At 39.6% G+C, this 23,474-nt stretch overlaps 1 protein-coding gene across 2 annotated transcripts in view; it reads left to right on the plus strand.

The window, feature by feature from the left end:
- The window catches only part of MICU1 (mitochondrial calcium uptake 1), a 167,604-nt gene that overhangs the window by 128,595 nt on the left and 15,535 nt on the right, over positions 1–23,474 (plus strand). For both annotated transcript variants that reach the window (XM_070945103.1, XM_070945104.1), the window contains 2 exons: positions 528–636; positions 21,619–21,708. In XM_070945103.1, the coding sequence (XP_070801204.1) occupies positions 528–636; positions 21,619–21,708 (199 nt within the window). The remainder of the gene's footprint in view (positions 1–527; positions 637–21,618; positions 21,709–23,474) is intronic.

Raw genomic sequence — 23,474 nt, forward strand, 5'->3', positions numbered from 1 at the left:
AATTTACCTACCTTAGAAAGGATGGAAGGCTGAGTCAACCTTGAGCCTGGCAAGATTCGAACTTACTTTAATTGCAGACAGCTGGTGTTAAATTACAGTACCTTGTCTGCAGAGCTATCCAATTAATTAGGAACAGCAGGTAAGAAACATGCTAGTTCATAGTTCAATCTGTAAATGCTTTGACATACAATAAGCTGACAGCGAAATATTTCAAATTTTCTAGAGGAATAAACAAACTCTTCATTTCCTCCATTGCTAAAAACCAGAGGCCATTTGTATTGATCTGATGGATTGGTAAAATTGGCTAACATTTGAGCTAAAGTGAAGCTGATTATATTGTTATAGTAAAGATGGTGATTATCCCAGAAAAATAGCCCAGATTCATATACCAGAAGAAGATAACTAAGTCAAAAATGGATTGCAAATATAAAATAGTCTGTGTGAATTTACACATTGACAGTTTCCTTGTCTTTGAATTGTTATTTTTTTCTCCTTTAAATGTGTTGTTTTCTTCATCTTCACTGCAGGGACTCACATTTGAGGAAGTAGAAAACTTCTTTACATTCCTGAAAAACATAAATGACGTTGATACAGCTTTAAGTTTCTACCACATGGCTGGAGCATCTCTTGATAAAGGTAATTAACATTTTCCCAAAGGAAAATAAAATAATTATATTCACTTTTACCAGATGTTAGAAAGAACAGGTTTTGTGATATTCTGAATATTTAAAAACCCTTCATGAAATGATTCTTCAATTTATTATGAAACAGTTCAACAGTATAACATTTACAATCTATAAGCAGATATCCATCTAACTGACTGTCTAATTCTAGGTAGTTTGCAGTAAATAATATAAGTAGACATTAATGCTCTTTGTCTACAGAAGCACCATATCTCAGCAGAGTCAATCTATACTACTAATGTGTTAGCTTTCTGTATCCAGTGAATTTTGTATAAAAATGTAAAGGTTCCCCTCACACATATGTGCTAGTCGTTCCCGACTCTAGGGGACGATGCTCATCTCCGTTTCAAAGCCAAAGAGCCAGCGCTGTCCGAAGACATCTCCATGGTCATGTGGCCGGCATGACTAAACGCCAAAGGCGCATGGAACGCTGTTTTTGTATATATGGGATATATTTGTATATGGGATATATTTATGTGTTTAAAAACTAGAAAGTGACTACCATATTAATTGGCTGTTGCTGAATATGTATTCCTGAGCTGTGGGGGGGGGGGTTGCACTTATTTTGGCAATAATCCAATTAAGGAAAATATTTTAGAAAGAATCCTCTTATTTTAATTTCTAGGGTTTCAGTACTTGTCACTGGCTTGGTTCTACCTCAGTCTTTAGCTTCTCTGCACCAACTGGCAAACAGGATTACCATGATTGCATTGTAGCTCATGGTAACTTTGTGGATGTCCCCTAAACTCTTTCTCCCTGGTACTCTTTAAGATAAATTAAGGTGGACTGCACTTGAAAAGGATTTTTTTGTAAAGTTTTTTTTTATTTTTTAGACAAACACACATACAAACATACAATGTATTTTCTTTGAACAGAATATTTGGCCGGTTCACAAATTTAGACAATGTTTAGTCATTTCACTTAAATGTACAATTTCTATATTTCCTTTTTGCCATATTTATTTTTCATCTATTTTTTTAAGAACCAATATTACCCGTCATTCTCATCTCCAATCTTAACCAAATTCAGTTTTTCCCTTCTATTCTATATTATACCCCTTCCTATTGTTATCTATTTTTATGTCTATCCTCAAATTAATTAATTATGTAGTGCTACAATTGTTCAATTCTTATAGAAATAATAAACCTGCTTATTTTATAACATACATTTCCTTTGATAATACAGATCCAACATTTTAATATAAATCAGTTATATAACTATCTTTTTTCCCTTTGTATATTAATCAGCATGAACATGAATATTCCAATTATTTCCATACAATTCAATTTCTTACAAATCAATTATGTTTACATGATAATAAAAAACCAAATAATTTTCCCCATATGTTCCTCCAAACCACAACTTAACCATTTCTGCTTTCACCAAAATATACAATTAAAAATATTTCAATTATTACAGTTTCCCTAGTTAAATAAAGCTTTCCCCATATATTACTCATATTCAAATCTTAAACTCTCCTAATAAACTAAATAGTTTTCCCCCATATGTTCCTCCAAACCACAATTTAGTCATTTCTGCTTTCATCACAATATACAATTAAAAATATTTCAATCATTATATTTACACTTGAAAAGGATTTTAGCACAGCATTTGGTATTAAATATTTTGTTTGTTTCTTTGTTTATTAGATTTATGTCTCTTTTGTACACTAGCTCAAGACAATATACATAATATTCTGCCCTTTTTTTCATCTACATCAGGGATGTCAAACTCAAGGCTCATGGGCTGGATCTGGCCTGCAGCGTGCTTAGATCTGGCCCGCGGGGCCACCCTAGAAACAGCGAAGGACCAGCCCGCGGTGCCTCTGCCAGAGAAAATGGAGCTTGTAAGGCTAGGCGCAACTCTCCCGAGCTCCATTTTCACTGGCAGAGGATTGCAGGAGGCCGTCCCAGCCGAAAACAGAGTTCAGGAGTCTGTTTTTGCTAGCAGAGTGCTTGGGTCACCACAGGCGTCCCTGACACGAGTGATGTCAAGCTGGCCACACCCACCCTGGTCACGCCAAACACAACCCTGATGAGGGCTTCAATGAAATTGAGTTTGACACCCCTGACCTCCATCAACCCTCCCAGATAGGTTGTTGATTGGTGCAGAAGTACTATGAGCTTCCGTAGTGAAGGGGGTGTTGCAACCTAGGTCCAAGTAGTTATTACCAGACACAATCAGAACAAACATATTTTATTAGAACAGCTGAGAATTACTTCATTCTCAGCTTAGTCCAAATTAATTTCAAAACAAATTCTTCATAAACAGGCCTTCGGCCTTATCACCAACCTTTGTCTTATTTGGCACTCTGCCAAAGGCTTTTATTGGCAAAAGTTCAGAAGCAAGAGATGCTGACAAGAAACAAGATGTAGCAACGTTGCTTTCCTACAAAGATCCCAAGAGCCATTGCTGCTCTTTTAACCCTTCTGGGAGGGGCCAATCATCTCCTGGCCTTACTCCCAAGTCATCCTTTTTGCTTTAGTTGCTCTTGCCTTCTGGCAGCTCTTCGCATGCGTGCACTAGGAACAGGCTCCTTCTGTTCCTCTGCCTCTCTGCTATCCGCTTCTGGAGGCTCTGGAGTCTGCGCATCACTTCCAGATGGCCCTGACCCCATCTCTGCCTCCGATGCAGAGCCCTCGTCCGGGCCTTTCCCTGACTCCAGGACTGGCCCATTGTCCTCCCCAGCCTCCTCACTGTCCAACTCCGCTGCCAGCTCCCAGGCTGCTGGCGGACTACAACAGGGGGACTTGAATTTAGATCTCTCCACTCCTGTAACTACTGCACCCCACTGGCTATTGTCTGTCCCAATTTTGTGTTCTCAGCACCAGGCAGCATCTTATCCTGTCACCAAGTGTGCACAATGTTTGCAATAAACTTCATGCGTTTGTGATATCATATGAAGCACATTCATTCAATTTCGGCACAGAGAAGTTTTGTTTTTCTTGTGCCGTAGCATATGCTACAATTTTCCCAAAGCTGCTGCAGACTTTTTCAGACAGTGGAAAGATATCTCACTGAATTATAAAGCAGGCAGATTTTAAATAATATAAATATCATTTGCATAATTCATGCTGTTGCAGCTATTACCTTTTTTTCCTGCCCCAGTTCTATGTGAATGTTCCATGTTGTTGGCCTATCAAGAAAGGACTAATGGAATTACTCTTTTGAACAGGGAATTTTGAGCATTCTAAAAAGGAATCTGGGTCCAGATTAGTTTAGAAACACAATTTTAAATATGTGTGGCTAGGCTTAAGTTCAATTTCACACTTCCAGTTGTAATTAAAAATGTTATGAGTTAGAAAGTGAAACACTTAGACTTTTTTCTAAAGGCTTATCCACACATTGTTGTTATTTATTTATTTGCTTGTTTCCCACCTGTATTATTTTATAACTCAAAGCAGCGAACATCTCCAACACACTTTCCTCCTCCTACTTTTCCCTCAACAACAACCCTGTGAGGTGAGTTGGACTGAGAGAGAACAACTGGCCCAAGATCATCTAAATCAAGTGTCTCCAACCTTGGCAACTTTAAGACTTGTGGACTTCAACTCCCAGAATTCCTTAGCCAACTGGCTGAGGAATTCTGGGAGTTGAAGTCCACAAGTCTTAAAGTTGCCAAGGTTGGAGACCTCTGATCTAGATGGCTTTCATGGCTGAGGCAGGAGTTGAACTCATGGTCTCTTGCTTTCTACTTACTATCTTAACTGTTAGACCAAACCGGCTCTCTTAGGTGAGCTGGGCAGAATAAAAATCCGATTAATTAATTAATGGCTGTAGGCCAGAGATGCTTTGCTAACTGTTCTTTAAGGACTTGTGCTGATGTGCTGCCTCTATCTCATTCCTCAACCAGAGTTGGAGCAGTGGTGGGTTCCTCCCGGTTCCGCCCAGTTCCGCTGAGCCGGTAGCAGTGACGATATGACATCATCGAACCGGTTCTGCCGCTCCCCGCCCTCCCCCCGCTTTATTCTTACCTTTTATTTGGTCCCACCCCCAATCTATTGCTGCCTCCTGAGTCCCAGCTGATGGCTAGAGGAAAAAAAACTGTTTAAACTCTTGCTGTGGGGCTTCAAAGGGCCGCCCTAGAGCTGATCAATGTTAAAAGAAAACAAATGAGTAGATTGGTGCCTGCAAAAATAAATGGGTAGACCAGTCCCTGAAAAAATACATGAGTAGATCAGTGCCTGCAAAATTAAATGGGTAGATCGGTACAGCTCTGCAAGCAGTTAAAAACCTGGTAGACCAGTACCTCTGCTAAATCCTAAATAATTGTCACATGACCATCAAGCCACGCCCACAAAATAAGCAACGCCCACAGAACCGGTAGTAACAAATTTTAGAACCCACCCCTGAGTTGGAGGCCATCTAAGTCGGTATGTTTTGGCCTATTTCCATCTTTTCCAAATACAAACTTCGCCATTTCACATGATTTTGATAGCTCAGAGGTGACTGTGGTGATGACAGCACGGTCAGCACTCCAACTCCTATTGGCTGCTTTCAGCTGTTTCAAGCATATAGCCATCCACTTAGTCAGTGGACATCACCCTTCATGGCCTTATTCACATTTGCTTTTAGAATGACATGGAACTGTTTTCCACATTTCTCATATTAAATTTGTTCTCACCCCACCCCAAACAATTCAGGGTTTCTTTGTAGCATTCTGGGATTCCACAAAATCACCTTTATATGAGAAAACAAAGATATCCAGGTATATGCATAAACTGAGGAATTAACATGTTTCCCCGAAAATAAGACCCAACTGGAAAATAAGTCCCAACATGATTTTTCAGGATGCTCGTAATATAAACCCTACCCCAAAAATAAGCCCCAGTTAAGATCATCAGCCAGACGAGTGCATCTAGTATCCTATTTATATTCATGTTTATATAAAGAGGTTTTTTAATGTAGCTTCCATTATGCCTTGCAAATCATTTCTATTTCTGTTGCATTAAGTATCGATCACAGGAATGCCCTATTTTACTTAAAAGCTGACATCAAACAAGCTGGATTGTTCATTAAAAAAAAAGACTTGCATTTTAATTACTAGCATCTGTTCCATAAACAAGGTTTAGTATTTGTTAGTGCACAGTTATTAGATCAATAATATGGATCCTGGTTTCTGGGAAGAGAAATTGGACAGCTGAGCACGTGATAGAAAACTGAAAATCCTCCACTTCCTGTTGCTGAACGAGATTTATTTAATATATTCTCCTCTATAAACAGATAAGAAATTTGCCCATTTCCCTGAGAGGAATGGAAATCTGTTCTGGATGAAATTTAGGCAGCCATGAAACAGAAAAGGCACAAATTATTTAATGGTCCAAGTTAGGACAGTTAGCCATTTTAGGAGGAAATTTGGATTTCAGCGGACTCTAAGGGCTATGCAAACTAATAATGCCAGTAAAAAGAATAATCAGCATAGGAATCAAATTTTAGATTGTTTGCCCTGAGGAGAAGCAAAGCCTTGCCAAGTCCTCCACCTGCATAAATAGTATGCTTTGTATTTTTAATGAAGCAGACGAGGTGCTATGTTGTTTCATTGCATCCCAGACCTTCTGTGATCTGATTCTGTTGAATTAAAATATAGCTTCCTTCACTGCAGTTGAAGAATGGCTTCAGCTGGGGAGACTATTCAGCAAAATTCTCAGTGTGTGCAGAACAGTCTCTGGAAATCACCGAGAAAAGATATGCCGTATTTTTCAGAGTATAAGACGCACCTTTTTTTCCCCCTAAAAGGGGGTGAAAATTTAGGTGCGTCTTATACACAGAATGTAGCCCCGCTCACCCACTGGCCCCCACCCTTTGGCCTCTGCCTCCCAGCAGTTCACCTCCTTGCAGCAAGCAGCAAGAAGAAACAGCTCGTTTCAGCTTCAGCACAGTCTAATTAGCACAAGTTAGGATTAGCACGATTGGATCGGCCTCCCGACTCTCAACTGTTTTGTTCTCAGCTGTTTTGCGCGGGCCTCTGCTGCTTGCTTCAAGGAGATAAATTGCTGAGAGCAGATTTTTTTCCTTGTGCTAATCAAGCTATGCTGAAAACGAAAATTAAAGTAAAGCAGGCTGTTTGCTGCAATGAGGCAAAATTGCTGGGAGGCAGAGGCAGATTTCTTTTTCTTGTTTTTGTCACCAAAAAAGGTAGGTGTGTTTTATAGTCCAGAGCGTTTTATACGCAGAAAAATATGGTAAGAAATCTTATATTAAATCAAATTACACTGGCTACTTCTACTAGTAGCTCTCCAAGGTCTTGTGCTGAAGTTTTTTCACAGTTCTATTTACCCTAGATCAGGGGCAGGGGTGGGTTCTAAATTTTTTTACTACCGGTTCTGTGGGTGTGGCTTATTTTGTGGGTGTGGCTTGGAGGTCTTGTGACTAGGTGGGCGTGCTAGCTGGTCAGAGTCATTTCTGGAAGGTCCTCGCACTTACGACCCGACTCATTTGTTTGCTTTTAACACTGATCAGCTGTAGGACGGCCCTTTGAAGTCCCGTGGCAAGAGTTTAAACAGTTTTTTTCCCTCTAGTCATCAGCTGGGACTCAGGAGGGAGCAATAGATTGGGGGTGGGACCAAATAAAAGGTAAGAATAACGTGGGGGGTTGGGAGGGCGGGGGGGAGAACTGGTTCGGTGATGTCATATCGTCACCGCTACCGGCTCGGCCGAACCGGACTGAACCGGGAGGAACCCACCACTGATTAGGGGTCTCCAAAGTTGGCCATTTTAAGCTGGCTGGGGAATTCTGGGAGTTGAAGTCCACAAAGTTGCCAAGTTTGGAGACCCCTGCCTAGATGCTTAGCTGTGGATGTTGGAAATACAGAAAGATCTATATAACAACTTTGACATGCAAAATGACATGCCCCATCTTTGCAATGTATTCATATGGAGCCATTACACACAGAGAATAAGCCATGATACAGATAATTTAAAGAGACTGTGAAAGCTTAAGCCTTAGGAAGAGGAAGACAACTGAAGTACAGAGCCTGCCTACCTAATGAAATTTAGTTTAGCAGCTATCACAAGAGCTGAGGGCCTTATTTCAGTCAGTCTTGGCCCCAGGATATTCTCCCTCGTGGGAACCTCCTAGGCTGCATTTCTTAGTTGCTGCGGATGTTGCTTCAGCCCCTGCTGCTAGAGTCTTTTGCGATGAAAATGAAATTGTGCTGTTACAATCCTGTGTATGCGTTGTGTTGAAAAATTCAGTGCACGTATTCAGTGCCTTGAGTTGAGATCCATAATTGCCAAGCAATTACAATTACCCTACTTATTGGGTTCAGCTACTCTCATGATGTATTTATTTACAGAGAGCTATACAAACATTTCTATACTTCGCCACTTCGTTTAACTCAAAAGGAACAAAACCACGAAACTGCGTAACAATTCCGAAGTAATACATTATAAAAACAGCCCAGATCCACCATCGTCACCAAGAGCCTTTTGATGTCTTGGGAAAGGCAAGCAAGGTGGAAGTTTCATGTCCTTTGTAGGCAAAATACGTCATAATGTGGGAGCCACACTGGTAAAGTCCTTCCACTCCTTTTACCTCATGTAGTATTTTTGAGTCATTTTGAAGGGCAACCCCATAGGAAGTGCAATATCAAAGTTTAGATGTGCAATGAAGATGATATGAGTTACTCCACACCATCGTGGTCAAGAAAGTCCAAGAAATGATTGAAATGAACTGAAATTGTACACTTTCAAGTCAGAAGGCCATGTTGTGTATTTATTGATTGATTGATTGATTGATTGATTGATTGATTGATTGGTTCGATTTATATGCCGCCCTTCTCCGGAGACTCAGGGCGGCTTACAATGCGTTAAGCAATAGCCTTCATACTTTTGTATATACCTGCTTAGTAGGGCTTTCTTTTTTATACAAAGTCAGCTTATTGCCCCACAATCCGGGTCCTCATTTTACCTACCTCGGAAGGATGGAAGGCTGAGTCAACCTTGAGCCTGGTGAGATTTGAACACACAGTAATTGCAGGCAGCTGGCAGCTAAGTACTAATTAACAGCACTTTAGTCCGCTGCGCCACCAAGGCTCCTTATAATGTTCACTATCCAGGATATGAAAAAACAAAGAAGAAATAGCATTATTTTCATACACAAGAAAAAATAAGCAAAGTATTCTGCAAAGTATCCAGAGCAATAAATGAATGAATAATACGGATTAAACTTTACAGATAACCTCTGTTTGTGTTTAATATCCATGTTTTTGCTCCACTCAGTTCTTCTGCAGAAGAAAAGCAGGTTGATGAATGTTATGGTCACTTTTAACCTAAAATCAACAGAATATGAAAGCAAAATGGGCTGTTTTAGCTGCGAGAATGCTAAAGATGGAAATAGTAAGGAGGAGAACTTAACTAGCTCATATGACCTTGCAAACCAAAATGGAGCAGAAGACTTATTGATTTCTGCTAATCCAATGATTTCTAACACATTCTTCAACAATGATGGGGGGAGGGCAGTGGCGGGATTCAAATAATTTAACAACCGGTTCTCTGCCCTGATGATTTCTTCCAACAACCAGTTCTCCAAACTGCCGAGAAAGTTAACCGGTTCTCCCGAAGTGGTGCGAACTGGCTGAATCCCACCACTGGGGGAAGAGGAGATCTTCAGACTGAGTGCTCAGAAATCAAATTTATTATTGGTAAAAAGAGGTAGAAGAAGTCAATTCTAACAGCAAAGATGTGGCCAGAAAAACTGACTATAGATTTGTTCACAGACTGTTCATGTTCAAGTTGGAAGTCAGGCTAAATTGGGGAAAAAAAGGAAGCCAAGCAGTTTCTATAACGTGATCTTGAGTACATAGCTATCATTTTCAACGAGAATATCAGGAATTGCTCTGAAGCAAGCCTGGAACCACTTGATAGGAAATCAGAGGAACTACAGAACGAAATCAAGGAAGGTGTTAGGGTGAATGTGAAAAGAGGCTGAAAACATTGGTGTTGGAGAAAATGCTTAATGGATCATGGAGCAAATAACTCCAGAGTTTTCATTTGAGGCCCAAGTAAGCAGGCTGTAATTACATAGTTTGAATATATTATATAAAGACCCAGCTCCCTTGAAAAGTCCATAGAGCTTTTCTGCGAGAAAAGAGAAGAGGATGGCAACAGCAAAGTGATTGGGTTTGATAAGAGCAGCAATAAGTGCATCTCTGAAAGACCTACAGCTTCTCCTGCCCATTCAGAAGCAGCTTGTGGAGAATGACTCTGTAGCTTTGCATGCCTCTCATCCATAGAATATCCATAACCTTTTATTGGATATCTATTATTTTAATATATTTGGACCTATTTATTATTTTAATGGATAGGAGCCTACCATTTATTACATTATAGTCAAGCATATAGTTTCCTTTCCAAATGTAATTGCCTTACCATTCTTTCTTTTTTTTTATTGATTTTACAACAACAACACAACACAACGTACATAACACAAACACATAATATGTGTTTCTTTTTACATATAAGTTTCGTTCCTCTTACTTTCTACTTTATACATTCTCCATTTTTCCCATCCTTTATTATCATTATCTTTATCGTCCCTTTATATCTAATTTTATTCATTTACAATATTTTACACATTTGTCACATTCTCCTCTCCATCATTTATTCACATTTACTTTCCCAAATCTCGAATCAATCGTACCACTTATTCCATACTTGATAGTATTATGTATCTTCCTTTTCTTTTATTTCTTTCGTTAATTTGTCCATCTCCACACAGTCCAGAATTTTCTTAATTATTTCTTCCTCTGTTGGTACATTGTCGTTTTTCCAGGACTGTGCATAGACTATCCTTGCAGCTGTAATTATATGCAAAATCAAATATCAGATTTCTTTACTGTAGGTTCTGCTTAATATCCCTAGTAAAAACGTCTCTGGTTTCAAGTCCACATTGTGGCCAATTATCTCTTCTGTCCAACTTCTAATTTTAGCCCAATATTTTTTCGCCTTAGGACATGTCCACCAGAGATGGTAATATGTTCCGGGGACTTTTTTGCATTTCCAACAATTTCATATGGACTCCTGTAATAATCCCAGTTAAATTCATCCATTGTCATATATTTACTTCTAGGGCATTCCATTTAGCATGTTTCATTTGTGTTCTGACAATTTCAGTTTCCTTGCTTTGTACTTCTTTATGCTCCATATTCCAATTATATGTGTCCTTTTCAAGTAAGGAACTCAGTGTCTATATCAGGGTTATCAAACTCCCAGCCCACGGGCTGGATGTGTCAACTGCTGGCCACACCCATGCCCAGTTTAGCGAAAGGTTGCATTTTAAAGCCCATGTGTTAAACAGAATTTTATTTTACTTTGTGCTACTATCTGTGGAGATGTGGACAAGAAGGAAGTAGCAACATGTCCCTGAATTGTAGACAGCTTTTAGATTATTTGCTTTGGCCAGTTGTGGCTAAAATACTTTTCCTTATTTGGGTAGCATTTTCTTTAGTTCTCCAATCTTTTGGTTTGGCCAAAGCTTAGATTTTTTTCTGCACAAGACTGCACAAGTTTTTTTCTGCACATCTCTGTTTTGATGTCTCATAGTCCTAAATTCTGGAAATACATATACATATACATATACATATACACATACACACACACACACACACACACACACACACACACACACACACATATACATATACATATACGTTGTGGCCCGTCAGCAGCCTGTGCAGCTAGTAGATGATTCCGACAGCGAGGAGGCTGGTATGGTGCTGCGCCAGCAGCCTGTGCAGCTGGCACTCGAGTCAGACAATGAGGAGGCTGAAGAAGATGTGGGGCCAGAGGCGGGGATTCAGCCAGGGCCTTCAGAACCTCCAGAAGCTCCCATAAGTGAAGAGGAAAAAGAGGAGGAGCCTCTTCTCGATGCACGAGCGTGCAGAGCTGTTAAAAGGCAGGAGTGGCTCCTCAGGAGGAGGTCTCCTCAAGAGTGAGGCTTGAGGCTACTTGGCCACTCCCCTAGCCTATTTAAGGAAGGACAATGACTGATGCAATTTGCAGGAAACAACTTTGTTCATATTCCTTCATGTCTTGATTCCAGAAACGTTTGATTCGGCTCTTGCTTCTTTCTTGTCAGTTTTTCTGCAAATTGCTTCTGGGCATTCTGCCAACCACAGTAAGATTATGGTTATCTGAAATACTGTGCCTCAGAATTGAGTTATTATTCTTTGGATTCTTGTCGGCTGTTAATGAAGTTAAATTAATAGCCCTTGTTCAGAAAAGACTGATTTAGAAATTTACACATTTAGAAAGAGCCTTGGTAGAACAATGGACTAAAGCACTGTTATTAACATCTGCTGCTTGCAATTACTGCAACTTCAAATCTCACCAGGCTCAAGGTTGACTCAGCCTTCCATCCTTTCAAAGATAGGTAAAATGAGGACCCAGATTGTGGGGGCAATAAGCTGACTTTGTATAAATATACAAAAGTATGAAGGCTATTGCTTAACGCAGTGTAAGCCGCCCTGAGTCTCCGGAGAAGGGTGGCATATAAATTAAAGCAAAAAAAAAAAAAAGTTGCCACCACCATCCAGGGGCCGGACCATGGTGGCATCGCCAGCTGCTGCGCCCCCCCCCATCCCCACACAGAGCAGACTAGCACACGAAGGCTAGCACAGACACGAAGCCGAAGACACCAGCCTGAAGGTGACGAGTGGGACCTCGTCGAAACGTTGCCAAGATACTCTCAATCTTACACGGGAAAAGACCCGATATATATATGGCTCATAGTAAAGAATATGGAATTACAGATTGTCCTCGATTTTACATCCATTCGTTTAGTGACCATTCAAAGTTGCAGCGACATTGAAAAAAGTGACTTATTAACAACTTCAGTGATTCCCTTAACAACTATGGCAACAAGGACATGACAAGGGGCACAACTCACATAACAACTACCTTGCTTGACGACAGAAATTTTGGGCTCAATTGTGATCATAAGTCAAGGACTAACTGTATTTTTAATGTGGAGAAGTTGGCATTTTCTTAAATGTCCTTTTCTCTCATTTTAATCAGCATTAAGTGCGTGGGAACAATCTAAAACCACTTGTAGAGGTTTTTTTGTGCCAATAATATGTTAAAAGTTTTGTCCTTGGGAACTCAACTTTTCGTTCACAGTTTGGCCGTTTCATAACTTTTGAGACACGACCTGTTTCTACCTGGATAAAACTCTATTTTTAGTTATAACATTTTCAAGCTTTTCTGAGCTAGCTCCTGTTGTAAATCAATTTTTAAAAAATCAATTCGGATTTAATTACATCAATATTTTTAGGGTCACTTCACTCAGTCCTCGGCTGCAAGTTGCATTTACCTGGTAATTTCACTGTTATTACTTGTAGGGGAATGAAGTTTCTGCTCCCGATACAAAATACTGATTCTCTGTATTTGAGATGATTGCATTTGAAATAATTTTGAAGCCTGCTCCCTTTCCTAGCTTGAAGTTTGAGGGGCAAATTGAATGTTGCATACATTCTTAAAGCTTACATGAGTTCTTAATCTCAGTTAAAACCATAGAATGTAGAAAGTAGAATTTTCTCCTTATTCCTTTATTCTACCATGGCCTCTCATCAACCTGTGTTTCTAGTAAATAGCTCTGTGTGTGATATTTTGCATGAAAATAACCAATACAGAGAGTTGAATTTATGTTCTCCTGCATTGTGATGCGAATTGGGTTCCACACGCAGCAGATATTTTCTTAAAATATGTATTTAAAGCAGTGCTTTTTTCAAATTTGGCAACTTTCTAAAATATTTAGACTTCAATTCCCAAGAAATTCCGGAACTTGAATTCCACACATTTAGAAAGTTGCCAAGTTTGAAAAACACCACTGAAGTATTAAATGTGAGACTGCTAACCTGCTGAGTGTTTTTTTTCTGGACATTTTTACATGCATATTAATTGAGAGTCACCTTGCTGTAATAAATTGCCCATCCTGAATAATGGTGTATGGGTGCTTAGAACTTGGCACAAATAGAGCTTGCCACAGCAAAGCAATTTAAAGCCTCTGCAATCTTTGCTGGACACCTACTTATTTACAATTAAGATAATTTTGCTCAAGCTTGGGGAAAGCTTTAAATGCTGTGTCGGAGGATACTACAGTTTGTTTTCAACTGGGATCGAGGAAGGGCGGTTTTTAAAACCCTACTCAAATGCTACACAAGAGTTCCTGAATTCTTCCCCAGTTGCCTCTACTTTTAGGAACCCAGCTGTGTGATTGCTAATCTTATTAACATCAGGTGCCTGTGTGTGTGTGTGTGTATGTGTGTGTGTGTATAAAAGCAATTATAGTAAAGTCTCTGGATACTAAAATGTGCGTAGATGGGAGAAAAGCAAAATTACTTCTGCTTCCTGGCCTTATTGGTGCTCTCTAAGCTTGGATGTTTTCTTGCAGATGTTTCTTTAGGTAATGAGTGAACGAATTACCCCAAATGAAACATCTGCAAGAAAACAACTATTGGAAGAAATATCCATCTGGGTTCCGTTCCAAGTGGGGAGAAGGACACTGGAAAGATAAGAGGCTGATTGGAAAGATGGTTTATTGATGGACAGGACCACATGAGTTTGAGGTCCTGGGAAGTTGAACACATGGATTTGAGAGGGGGAGTATTTATACCCTCTCATGGGCCTTGCCCTTGAGCTTCCTGTTCCTGTGCAAGAAATATATTCTATTGGTTGTCCTCCCAGGGGGCTATGCAGGGGTCATAGCTAACGTTTTATGTTGTCTGAGTTAAGTTTGATTGAACCTTGCTGGGTGATGGAATGAAGGGACTTGGTTGTGCCATGTGGTGAACTCTGCTGATAGATAATCCTATTATGTTCCGGAGGGTCATGTCTTAATCCCATCACCCTAGAGCTCAAGGTCCAATTGTCTTGTAGATAGGCTGGCCCAGTCCTGTTAGGGTTATTAACAAAGGTGGGGGCTACTTTTCAAGAGCATGTTTTTCCTTTAGGGAAATATAATATTCTGCCTTTTTAATATTTCTCAAAATATTTCATTCTTCTAGGAGAGGGGTGGGTGTTAACTTTCTACACAACCAAGCTTAGAGAGCACCAAAGACACCCCCCCACACACACAGTACAACCTTAAGCTACAAATGCTTTCTTGTTTCTGTTCTTAGACTGCTAAATCAATTGCTTTAAGCTATTTCCCGTCAGATCAGTTCCTTTTGGTCTTCAGACAACCTTGTTCATTTTCATCACTTTGTAGTTCTCCCTCTTCGCCCCCAAAAGAAAGTTTCACCCCTATACTGATTTTTACCAGCTCAGCAGCAAATGAAAAATCCTAGTAGGCCGATTTTTGTAGAAAGTTGAAACACAGAAATAGATGTTCCCACAGATGGGTCAATGGGTTCTCTAAGATCCTTGCTTACTGCCCTTGGCAGGATGGCTTTCATAATTAATTAACAGCTAGCCTACTTAGAACCAGACTAATGAGATTTCTTTCAAAGCTTTCAAACACGTTAGCATTGCAATTAAGTTAACTGGAGGCATATCTTCAGTGGCATTAATATGCAGTTAGTTTACTGTACTCTGAGCCAATCTCTCTGCCCCTCATTTTGGCTTTCTTTAATTTTTATCACAGAGACTATACTGCAAAATACTTTCAAATTTGCTGACTTGGTCATACAAATGCAAAAATACATCTTGCAAAGCTAAAATGCAGTGCTGCTGATTCTCCTCAGGACAGGGGCAATTAAATTTCTACAGATTAATTAGTTTAAATATTGCAGACAGGGTCATACGTATTTTGGCTATTAGGCTAGTAACTGGAATTCAGTATCACTAGGTGGCACAGTGGATAGAGTTTGAATTTTTCTGTCACTATATTTGTGTTTGTTGTTGTTGTTTATGTTTATTGGACTTCTATACCGCCCTTCTCCCGAAGGACTCAGGGCGGTGTACAGCCATATTAAAACACATATAAATTTACAAAATTTAAAAACAATTTAAAATCGAATATATAAAAAATTTGGCCCACAAATTAAAAAACTAACATACACCCATTATAAAATTCATATTAGGCCAGCCCGGCTTGTTGGAACAGAAGGGTCTTCAGGGCGCGGCGAAAGGTACGCAGGTCGGGGATCGTACGAACCTCTAGGGGGAGCTCATTCCAGAGGGCTGGTGCCCCCACAGAGAAGGCTCTCCCCCTGGGTGTCGCCATTCGGCATTGTTTGGCCGACTGGCGACACTTTTCTCTTTAAAAGATTGAATGATGCAGCACTGTTTTCCAGGTGGACCTGAATGAGTGTTGGTTACACATAACAAAGTTTCTCCTGCTGTTTGCTTGGCAATAGATTGCTATAGAATTGTTTAGCTTAATTGAACTAGATTTTCTAATAAGACTTGATTATTTGCTTACCCACCCACCCATCCCCTTTGTAAATGTTGATACTCTGTGCTTACTCATAAGCTTTCAGAAACATACGAGTGTCTGAAATCATTCTGCCTTCAATATAGAACTGTTTATATATATCAAATATAAGCAGCTTTGCTCGGGTATAGAAAGGAGGTGGTTAGGGACGTTGAACTCCAAAGTTGAAAAAGATAAATTGATTTATAATTTCAATCACTAAAAGCACTCACCTGCACAACCGGGAATTTCTCTAGCATTTTGCCATTTTCAGCAATACATTAAAGGCGTTGAAATCTGTTTTATGCCAGGTCTTATTTTTTTATACCTGTCTTCCAAAATTGACTGTGCAAATAGATAGTTGCTCACAAGCACTGAAGCAGAGATATTTCTCTCTGTCAGATAATACCTCATTGGATATAGACAACCATTTCATGTTGGGACATACTTTTTAGAACAGGGGTGCCAAACTCGTGGTGTCACGTTGTCGTCACTTGTTGTATCATGACTTTTTCTTCCTTCACTAAACGTTGGGTGGGCGTGGCCAGCGCGTGACGCATCTGGCCCATAGGCTGCGAGTTTGACACCCCTGTTTTAGAAAGTCAAATCGGAACCAGCAAAGGGTTGATTATCTGTGGCCTGGAGGAATTGGTAGCAGAAAAATGGGCTGATTTTTTAAAAGAGCCCTGGTAGTGCAGCAGATTAAAGCACTGTTATTAACATCAGCTGCCTGCAATTACTGCAAGTTCAAATCTCACCAGGCTCAAGGTTGACTCAGCCTTCCATCCTTTCTAAGGTAGGTAAAATGAGGACCCAGATTGTGGGGGCAATAAGATGACTTTGTATAAAATATGTATTTATACTTTGTATAAATATATAAAAGTATGAAGGCTATTGCTTAACGCCTTGTAAGCCATCCTGAGTCTCCAGAGAAGGGCGGCATATACATCAAATTATATATATATATATATATATATATATATATATATATATATATATATATATTCTAGATATTAAGGAATAATTTTATGTATGTACTGCATGTAGCACGTATATAGGTACAGTATGTCATCATTATAAGCGGAGCTTGAAATTCTGTGCTTGTAGTTTTTTATGTATGTTATGTATAGCTACCAATTACAGTTTTGCAATAATCATTAGAAAATGTGATGTTGAACAATTTAAATGCAGCACAAAGGAAGTGGGAATAACATACCCATTAGCATTGAAAATTGATGCCAGAATAAAACCACTAGGATTAGACTATGTCTTACATAATAATATAAACTAGCCATTTCTAGAAAAAGGGGTTTTTGGATTTTTTTTTTTTTCAATGCAAAGAGAATGGGTTGTGGGAAGGAATAATTGTGCTTCTTCTTTTTTTAAATGTGGAGCTGAGTATAAGCCAGGGGCAGGGGCTAAGGAGATGTAAAGAATAATACACTCATTTTCCCATAAGAATAGATAGATAGAATTCTTTATTGGCCAAGTGTGATTGGACACACAAGGGGTTTGTCTTCGGTGCATAAGCTCTCAGTGTACACAAAAGCTCTAAGTGATAAATCATGATCATAGTCATCATAAAAATACATTAATCATAAATCATAAGATACAATACTTAACGATAGTCATAGGATACTAAATAAGAAACTAAATAAAACAATATAAATTGTAAAGATATAAGCAACGAAGTTATAGTCATAAGTATAACTATAACACCTTCAGAAGTTGTGGGTGCTTCATCATTGGACTTGTCAGAAATAGTATATGGCCTCTTGCTTGAGCAGGGGGTTGGACTAGAAGACCTCCAAGGTCCCTTCCAGCCCAATTCTGATTAAACTACTATAAAGAAACCTATTGAGACTTTAGCTTAATATCCTTTCCAGCAGAGGTATGGATGAGAGCAGCTAATCAAGAAAACCACTGTAGAGCAAAAAGAGAATATAAGTGGAAGGAAAAATCCTGAGTAAGCACTTCTAAGATTTTCTATTGTGGTGTTGCTATCAGAGGAAAAAGAAAATGCCATCCGTAGTTGATTGATTATTTCATTCACCACCTATTAACTTCCTGCAGTAAATTAACTTACTGCTGAGCTTGCTATACCTTTCAAAAATTAATTTGCTATACATTGTGGTGCTGAAAAGATGGTGTACACTTTTGACATTTCAATATTTTTGCATAAATGCGACCTAAATATTATTGGTTCTCCACACAAGTCCTAAAACTATAAATAAAAAGCAGCTAGATAAACAAATGAGTCAAAAACATTCTACTTGTTCAGTTATTTACTGAGGAAAATAATCCAAAGCTACATACTTCTGTGAGGCAAAAAAAAAAAAAAAAAAAAAAAAACCACTTATATGTAGTCAAATCAGAAATGTAGTTATTTGAGGGGCAAACTTATTTATTCATTTTGTTTACTTACAAAATTTATATCCAGAATTCATATTATATTGTTTTAAAAAGTAGCAAACCTTAGAATTCTAGTTGTATTCAAATTGTTAATTTGATTAATGATTATGAATTATGAATTTGATTAATCATTATGAATGCATAATGACTTGCCTTAAATCTCACACATCTATTCTTTCTTTTATCCTTGGGTTTTTGTGCTGTGGGAAGTGTTCTGCTATCTCTTAGCCCCTCTGTTTTGATGATTTTACCATTTCATTTCATAGGCCAGGATCTCAAATGCTGGACTCCCACTTTAGGATCCTAAAATGGAAATGGGACCTGCTCCACACTTTTAAAAGAAGAAACCATGGATCCTTATTCTTCATCCGAGCCTTTGAGATTCAGCCACAGTTTTATGCTTTTGCCCATTCTGTTTGCTTCATATCCCTCAGAACAGGGAGGAGGGTTATATAGATGAAGATAGAGACAAAGACGAGGAGTGTGGGAGGCGAATTAAAAAGTGGATAAGAATTGAAGCACTAAAGAGGAGAAGAGATGATGGTTAGAAAAAATTGCCCTTTAAATATTAAAGTAGCCTGATTGTAAACTGAAAGAGGCAGAAATAAAATTAGATAGGTGAAATATTAGAATATAATTTTTTTATTAGAATGAATAAAAATAATAGATAGAAAAATTAGAAGTTTACAGATGTTAGGCATTTTGTTTTATGTATGTTTAAATAATATAATGAGGATTACTTAAATTTGATAAATGTGATAGAGATTACTAACATTGTTAGGATGAATTGGATTAATAAGAATAATACACAGAACCAACTCGGTCCACACACAATATGGGTATATATTTTTTTAAAATAATTAAAAATATAATAAAAAAAAAAGAACAGGGAGGAGGGAATGAAATAACTAGGAAGCTTCCACAGCATAGGGTAGGAGAGGCCATCTATTCAAGTGAGCGCACAGCTGATCGGGGCAGGCTCTGGGCCTTTGCTCCCATTGCCAGAAATCTTGAATAAAGGCCTCCGAATAAATCCTGTTTCCAAAGGCAGGATCTATTTTTAATCTCTTCAAGAAGAGATTGGGCAGTCACTCGTCTAGATGGTATAGGGCAGGGGTGTCAAACTTGCAGCGTCACATGACAACTTTTTTTCCCCTTCGCTAAACCAGGGGTGAGCATGTGATGCATCTGGCCTGCGGGCCATGAGTTTAACATCCCTGGTATAGGGTATGGATTTTCATTCTTGGGAACCTTGGGACTTGTGAAGTTCAGCTCCCAGAATTTCTAGCCAGCATGGCTGGCTGAGGAATTCTGGGAGTTGAAGTCCACAGATCTTGGGAGTTCCAAGGTTAGACATCCCTGGTGTAAGTTCTCCTGCTTGAGCATGGGGTTGGACTAGTAGACCTCCAAGGTCCATTCCAACTCTGTGATTCTGTTATCTGTTTAGGTCAGGGTTCAGTGGTGGGCTGCTCCTGGTTCAGGCCGGTTCGGGTGAGCCGGTAGTGGTGATGATGTGACGTCACCGAACCGGTTCTCTTTGACTGGGAGCTGGGCCCTCCCACCCCCACGTTAAACTTACCTTTATTTCTCATTTTTTAGCCCAGCTGATAGGCGCGGCAGAGTGGATTGCCGCACCTCAGCTAGGCAGAACCCTAATGCGCTTGCGCAGAGCGCAAGTTTGGTGCGAGTACGAGCAAAGCGAGCATGCATGCGGCAATCATGCGCAAAGCGCATGCACAAACAGAACCAGTGGTAACATCAGTTTGAACCCACCACTGTCAGGGTTGTCAAACTCGCCGCATCACATTGTCACGTGACATATCACGACTTTTTCTCCCTTTGCTAAACCGGGGGTGGGCATGGCCAGTGTGTGTGACGCATCTGGCCCACGGGCCGCAAGTTTGACCCCTGGTTTAGATTATTATTCCTGAATGCTCTTGATTGATTCCCTCATCCCTGCAATAAGAAAGTCAGGGGGGAGAGGGGAAGACCAGCAAAGTTTCTCTGTCAGGCCTGGAAGCCATCTTTTTCATTACATCTTCAGGCCTGCCACATTTACTACTGTAGGAAACTGGGAAGGGGGATTGTATGGAGCATGGGTGAAATATAGTCATAATAACATTCCTTTCTCTGAGAGTCAAGGACATCTTGTCCTGCACCTGGAGGGTTGGAACTGGGAGGCATCTCCAGTCAGCACGGTGTTTGGATTGGGCCATGTGATGGACATGTGGGTGTTGGGCAGGGTCTTGAACTTTCCTTCAGGTGGGGAAAACCTGGAAGCTTTCAGATTCGGGTTTTCCCAGATGTGCCAATATGACATCTCTAATAAAATGTAACTTTGAGGAAACTCAAGCCTCAGAGTTTTCTTTCATGACGCATTTAATGGATTCCAGCTCTGTGCTGTAGAGAAAAATTCTGCGTCCCTAGGTTGCAAAGGTGACTCTCATCAGTCTTTAGATCTTGGTACAAATTATGGCTTATAGACATTTCTTGCCTACCTTGTTTCATCTATGGAAATCACGAATTAAAGAGTCCTAGGAGGATTTATATGTGTTTAACATATGACAGAATCCACCAGGATCATTTCCTGGGTAACCAATACTCAAAAAGCTGCACTTATGCAAGAAGCACAGACGTACTCCCGTTGATCCAAATGACACCGATAAAGGCTGTTCACACCAGTACTGTGCTCTTAGGACCTAGCCATCTGGAGCTAGGCTGCAGCTATGCCATGCAGGCTTTCTATATTTAACCTAGCATTTTTAAAGTCTACCCACCCTCCCTCTCTCTCTCTCCCCATCCCTCCCTCTCCTTCTCCTTCTCCCTCCCTTCCTCCCTCCCAACTTCTCTACTACTGGGTCAAATGAATTGCAATCAAACACCCATCAGAAGAACAAACGGCTGCACCTGATCTGATTGGCTTTAGCGGTGCAGTTAGATGAAAAATGACATGTTGGCTTCAACACTTTTGATCCTTCCATTTAGCAAGGGCATTTAGCTTGAAAAGGGCTGGTTGCTTCATGTTGAAATTGGGGATCGATCGGTAGACTATATTGACTTTGCTCATCAGGGGGAAAAAATGATCAGAGGTGATTGAGTGTGTTTATGTTAAGTCTTTCATTTCCCACCAAATGTTGACATCTGAGTGGCATTTTGTTTTCGTTCTTGCAGATACGATGCAACAAGTAGCCAAGACAGTGGCAAAGGTGGAACTATCAGACCACGTCTGTGATGTTGTGTTTGCTCTTTTTGACTGTGATGGTGAGTATCCTCCATTTAATTGCAGTCTTGCTCTCATATAAGAAAATTAACTATTCTGTTTCTAGGGGCCTTTAAGATCTTCTAGTCTAGCCCTCTGCTCAAGCAGGAGACTCTATAATCGACTCTATACCATTCCAGACAAAGTCTCTTGTCTAGCCTCTTCTTAAAAGCCTCCAGTGCTGGAGTACCCACAATTTCTGAAGGCAAGCCATTCCACGAGCCATTAATTGTTCTCACTGTTAGGAAATTTCTCCTTAGTTCTAGATTGCCTCTCTCCTTGATTAGTTTCCATCCATTGTTTCTTGGCTTCCCTTCAGGTGCTTTGGAAAATAGTTTGAATCATCTCAAATATTGAAACACTGCTATTATGTCATCCCTAGTCCTTCTTTTCGCTAGACTAGACAAACCCAATTCCTGCAACAATTGCTCGTATGTTTTAGCCTCCAGCCCCCTAATCATCTTTGTTGCTTTTCTCTGCAATATTGTATTGCAATCAGTGGAGAACAAGATTCAAAAACCCTCTCAACCCCAAGAAACTATGAGCTAACGATGTCAGCTGCTTATAAAGAAAATCTTTACAAAGTGTTCTACCGATGGCACCTGCCACCAGCGAGATTGGCCAGGATGTTCTTTTTTTTTTTTTTAATTTGATTTATATGCCGCCCTTCTCCGGAGACTCAGGGCGGCTTACAATGTGTTAAGCAATAGCCTTCATTCTTTTGTATATTTTATACAAAGTCAGCTTATTGCCCCCATAAACTGGGTCCTCATTTCACCTACCTTAGAAAGGATGGAAGGCAGAGTCAACCTTGAGCCTTGGAGAGATTCGAACCAGCAGAAATTGCAGGCAGCTGTGTTAATAACAGGGTGCACTAAACCACTGTACTATCAAGGCTCTTGAACAGGTCTCTGAATTGTTGGAGGTGTGGTCACAAACAAGGGACGTTCTAACACATGTGGTGGACCTGCCCTAAGGTTAGGAAATTTGGGCTAAGATAAAAAAATGGGTGGATGAAATAACAGGACAGAAGATAGAAAGAAAACCGGAACTATTTCTCCTGGGCATTCTGGAAGGGAAAATGGGAAAAAATATACAATATATCATATTACACATACTAAGGGCGAATAGAATTGTGATAGCACAAAATTGGAAACAACCAGATATCCCTCCGGACCAAATTATAATTAAAAAAATATGAATGTGCAGAAATGGACAGATTATCTATGGAAATGAAGGAGAGGGAGGACTCCAAGTACTGTTTAATATGTAATAAATGGTATTCCTGGCTGGAGAGTAAACATAAAACTTAAACTCAAAACTTTTGTTATGAGATCGAATTGTAAATAGAAGTTAAGATAATTTAAACAAGGATGTAAGTTTAAGATAGAGATATTTTGTCTAAAAAGGTTAAATAGGTTAGAGATACCGATGCAGAAAAGTTGTTACTAGTATTGAAAATTTGATATGTTTGTTTTTGTTTGTTTATAATTTTTGTGTGTGGTTTATTTTTTGTGTATTATGTTTCTTTTTATACTGTATATTTTAATCTTTGGAAATTTAATAAATATTTTTTTTTTTAAAAAAAAAAACCTCTCAACTCCAAGGTGACCTTAGAGAACTCACCTTCATTCAGCCTTGCAGGATTGACAAGCCGAGCTACATGGATGGAAGCCCATCCTCACTGCCATTTTAGATATTTTCCTCTATCCTGTCACCCATTGGCCGCTTAAGGTTAACTTTACCATGCTTCAGAACTAGGCCAGTC

Source organism: Pituophis catenifer, unplaced genomic scaffold (genome assembly GCF_029215685.1).
Source record: "Pituophis catenifer annectens isolate HBS135680 unplaced genomic scaffold, rPitCat1.0.hap2 SCAF_6, whole genome shotgun sequence".
Lineage (NCBI taxonomy): Eukaryota > Metazoa > Chordata > Lepidosauria > Squamata > Colubridae > Pituophis > Pituophis catenifer.